Source organism: Puntigrus tetrazona, chromosome 16 (genome assembly GCF_018831695.1).
Source record: "Puntigrus tetrazona isolate hp1 chromosome 16, ASM1883169v1, whole genome shotgun sequence".
NCBI lineage: Eukaryota > Metazoa > Chordata > Actinopteri > Cypriniformes > Cyprinidae > Puntigrus > Puntigrus tetrazona.
In genome coordinates, this window is record NC_056714.1 from 27,230,445 (window position 1) to 27,235,444 (window position 5,000).

At 30.7% G+C, this 5,000-nt stretch overlaps 1 protein-coding gene across 3 annotated transcripts in view; it reads right to left on the reverse strand.

The window, feature by feature from the left end:
* zdhhc11 (zinc finger DHHC-type containing 11) overlaps positions 1 to 5,000 on the reverse strand; it is a 12,954-nt gene that overhangs the window by 659 nt on the left and 7,295 nt on the right. For all 3 annotated transcript variants that reach the window (XM_043260799.1, XM_043260800.1, XM_043260798.1), the window contains exons 4-9: positions 4,866 to 4,967; positions 4,087 to 4,211; positions 2,408 to 2,563; positions 2,219 to 2,331; positions 920 to 978; positions 788 to 851 (exon numbers count right to left, since the gene is read on the reverse strand). In XM_043260799.1, coding sequence (XP_043116734.1) covers positions 788 to 851; positions 920 to 978; positions 2,219 to 2,331; positions 2,408 to 2,563; positions 4,087 to 4,211; positions 4,866 to 4,967 — 619 coding nt within the window. The remainder of the gene's footprint in view (positions 1 to 787; positions 852 to 919; positions 979 to 2,218; positions 2,332 to 2,407; positions 2,564 to 4,086; positions 4,212 to 4,865; positions 4,968 to 5,000) is intronic.

Consider the following 5,000-nt stretch of genomic DNA (forward strand, 5'->3'; position numbering starts at 1 on the left):
ATAAAACGATTATTAATGATACTTACCGGATGTTTTATTTCTCCTCATTTAATCTCAGTGCTATTTTTAGCACTATAATCTGCATCGACTGTAAATTGAACACATTTTATTATTTCATAATTAATAAGTTAACTTATTAATACTTAGAATTTATGCTATCATTAATAATAATTTATAAATAATAGTAAATTATAAAAATCCTATTCATTAATGTTTTGAACTACTTATATATTTAACTATATTTTATATTGAAATCATTTCTATCTTTTGTATATTTATTATTTATATTTATTTATTGTATATTACATTTATTTATTTCCATAAATGTATTCATTTTTTATTAATTTATTAAATGATTTTGTATTATTTTAGGTTTAGTTTTAGTACTTTTCAGTTAGCTGTGAATGCAAACGTTTCTTACTACTATTATTTTGCTTGTTTTTATTTTATTTAAAATACAAAAAGGGGCGACATTTAAAATTTTATTCGTTTTTCATATAGTATTTATGTTTATTTATATTTATATAATTTTATTTACTTCACTTCAAATACCGAAAATGTTTTACAGGGTTAGTTTTAGTTTTGCTTCAATGCTTTTTCCTCAAAATTTCTCATTTTCACTTCATTTTTTTGGTAATACTATACAAATAAGGTGTTATTAGTTAACATCAGTGAACATGAACAACCAACCAATGCATTTATTACACTATTGATTCATTTTGGTTAATGAAAATACAGTTTTAGTTCTCAGTGCAGTGACTGATGTTATAATAATAATAATAATTACCTCGGCACAGATGGGTTCTGGCAGTCGGCCGGGTGTTTGTCCTTTGTCTTCCAGTTTAAAAGCGCTAGGAGAAACCAAGACGTGAAAGGACTGCTCAGGTAAAGATGTAACTAGTAGCTGTCCGTCTCTTACCAGGACCTGCTGGAGAGCGGAGCGTCACAGTCCACCGGCGACTCCAGCGGCCCGAGACTCTGGGAGGAAGAGAAGAAAACAGACGAAGTCTGCGCAAATGTGCACGATGAAGACGATGATGATGAAGATGGGTGGGACCTTGTTTTGATCCGAATCAAAACGTCCTTTCTCATACTTGAGATGATTGTACTTTGCATCAGTTATTTAGCGCTCCGTTGCATTTGCATTGCGGCATTTATTCGTACGGTACGCAAAATATTGATTTCTCCATTAATTAATTAATTAATCTGTTGCGTTTTTTTCCATTGGGAGTGTTTTGTGCGTTTTTTGTGCAATTATTTTGATGATGTGTATGGTTTTTAAAGCAGCTATACAGAAAATTATAAATTATAATGATGTTATATTAAAATGTTGAAACGTATTGAAAATATTCAATATTTGAATATTGCATTATTTTACCTTGCACTATTGTTTCATTAATAATTTAACTATTTTAGCATTTAGTAATATGAATTATCTTTTAACTTAGTTAAACATCCTACAATTAATTAGTTAATTTATCCTATAATTAATTATTTGTGTTATATAGTTAATAATTTAAAGTTAAAGGTGAATTCATAATTCATATTAATAAATGCTATAATAGTAAAGTAAAATGTTTTATATTAAAGTTGATGTATATATATATATATATATATATATATATTTTTTTTATATATATATATATTAAAGTTGATGTATATATATATATATGTATATATATATATATTTTTTTTAGATATTAAAGTTGATGTATATATATATATATATATATATGTGTGTGTGTGTGTGTGTGTGATTTTCCTTTTAATTAATTGTAGAATGTTTAACTAAGTTAAAAGCTCATTCATAATACTAAATGCTACAATAGTTAAAATATTAATAAATCAACTTATAATTTCTTTGCATGGGGAAAAAAGGATTTTATATTAAAGTTGCCGGTAAATATATATTGCAAATATATATATATATATATATATATATATATATATATATATATATATATATATATATATATATATATATATTTTTTTTTTTTTTTGCATGTTATGCTGTTATTTTAGCATTATTAAATTCCGGTCAATCTAAATGAATTGTTTATTTGCACAGCGCTTTTTTACACGTAATGCGCACCATTTTATTCGTAAATCGGCTATTAGAGCATTTATTAATATTCTGCATTAGCTTTTAGCTTGGCTGAACTAAAAAGAAACGCATGCTGTGCAAAGGTTTGCTAAAGCGGCATCCCCTGGTCTGTACCTGCGCGGTGGCTCCGTTAGACGGCAGCGGCGCAGGAAGCTTTTCCTTCTCTTTGGGGTTCGGAGACTGGCGCTTTCTGACGATGTACTCGTACGTGCTGATGCCCTGAGACACTGAGACACGACACAGAGTGAAGAGACGCTGCCGCCCGCCTTCAAGAGAGGACGACGACGCCGGGCTCAGACTCACGTAAGTAGACGTGGAAGCACAGCAAGTGACAGAGCAGCAAGAGAGCAGCCAGACCAAGAAGAACGGTGATGAAGGCCAGGACCAGCAGGCTGAGGGAGCTCGTCTCTAACGGAGCCGCCGGCAGAAAAACCAGCCACGTGCCGTTTCCTTTCACAGCTGAGAAACAGACGAGAAACCGAAACATTACACGCTGCTTTCTCTTACAGACGTCCGAACCGTCTTCAGTCCAGATGCATTGAATTGGAAAGAGATACGGCGGAAAAAGAATGAAGCGCGTTAGAAAAATATCTGCAAGTGGGGTGAGAAAAAGACGACTTTTGTTTCTCTATGCAACTAAAATAAATAAATGAGGCTAAATAGGAAAAAAAACTTTTAAAGCATGAATAATTTTGAAGAAATTGAACTAAAAATGTAGAAAAGCCAAATGCGAAATATGAATAAACACTGCAATGCTGCGCGAAGCATATTAAAATAGCGCCGTTTTTAATATTGAAAAAGTGCAGGATTAAAAATAACGTTATTTGTGCTCAACAAAAACAAAGCAAAAACTTTTTCTTGTTTTAAGGAGAGACAAAAAAAACGTTTTTTCACGCGCCTGTCCAATTTGAGGCTGTTTGCTTTTTTTCATAAAATATTATTTCAAACCTCTTCACCTTTCTTTTGCAGCACTTTCTCAGTTTTCTCATATCTCTCCCTTTCAGTATTAATTACAAACAACAAACTGTACCTTTTCATCCCCGTCTGTACCCTGAAGGCCTTTACGGAGGGATTCGTTCGTATATAATTCGCTTGATAATATACGACGTTTTATTCCTCAAAGAAAACTGTCAAAATGTATTGTTTTCTTTCCGTTCTAAGTATTTTCTGAATTATGGAGCGACTGAATGAGAAAACCTTTAATTCTAATATGTCAAAAATAAATAAATAAATAAGAATTGAAGAACTGGCTTCATCCGATGTTTAGACGTTTGTTCTAGAAATGAGCACGTATTTCATTAAATAACGCCTCATTTGCATATCCAAGTGAAATATTTCAGAAAACTTGTAATACACAAAATGTTTGCAATTATAAATGCACTCAAACAGCTAGATAAGTAAGGTGATAAATATTCGTTAATTTATTCACCCTATTCACACGCGGTGTTTCGTAAAAATTCCTGTTTTTTAAAATCAAGTTATTTCGCTTTTCCAGTAAAAGTGTCTTGATTTTATGAATGTTTGGAAAACATTGATTAGGAGAGTAATTTTTTTGGCAGCGTATGAAACCAGAAGTTTAGGGTCAGCTAAATATATATGATATATCTCTGCTTACAAAGGTCGCATTTATTTGATAAAAAAAAAAAAAATACAGTAAAAATTGCGAAATATTATTAAAATGTTAAACTGCAGTTGATTGCTATGATTATTTCTCTGCACGATCCTTCAGAAATCACACTAACACGCCGATCTTCTGCTCAAGAAACATTTCTGATTATTGTTTATAGAATATTATAAAATCGTATTGTTTTTCTGATTACTATGTCGAAAACCATCACCCATTTTATTACATTAACGATTCAAAGATGAATATAAACACATTACAAATGTCTTCTCTGTCACGTTCGGTTCACTTAACGTGTCCTTGGTTGATAAAAGTATCAATTGAATTAATTAACGAATTAATTTCATGCTAATCTTACTCTGAAACTGCGGGGCGGTGCGCAGGACGGAGGGATTCACGTAGTGCTCGACGAAGACAAACAGCACCACGGGAATGAGGAGGACCATCCCAGCGACAGCAGAGGAAATGGTTACGAAAAAGAACCTGGGAAAAAAAACAGAGTTTTAAACATGAAAATAAAATTAAAACGGAACACTGCTGTTGTTAACTAAAACTAAAACTCGTGTTTATGTAGATAAGTAAAAAAAAAAGAAGCTGAGAGTAAAAAAATACAGTAAAAATATGATGACAATTGCTCATAAATACATTAGTGCCAATGTATTTATGTACTAATGTATTTATGAGCAATTGTCATCGTATTTTTACTGCATTTATATTTGTACTCTTTTTACTGTATTTTTACTTTCAACTTTTTTTACTTATCTGATTAAAAAAGAATATATATATATATATATATATATATATATATATATATATATATATATATATATATATTTTTTTTTAACATATTTGTACACTTTTACTGTATTTTTTACTTTCAGCTTTTTTTACTTATCGGATTAAAAAAGAATATATATATATATATATATATATATATATATATATATATATATATATATATAAATATTTATTAACAAACAATATAACTGACAAAAGCATATAACAAAATTGCTAAAGTTTAAACAAATTAAAATGAACACAAAAACTAAAAACAAAAACTACTACAAACTGCTCATGAATACTAGTAAAAAATATAATTCTTCTGGGTTTGCGCTATCAAACGTCATTATTGCTCACCAGTAGTTCCTTCCTCCCACGCAGTTGTTCAGCCATTTGCAGTGATGGTCGAAGTCTGCGATGCATTTGTTACAGCTGCTGCAGTGTTTGGCTTTGGGTCCTCTGTGAAGAGAGAGGCCGATTATTCACCGAAGC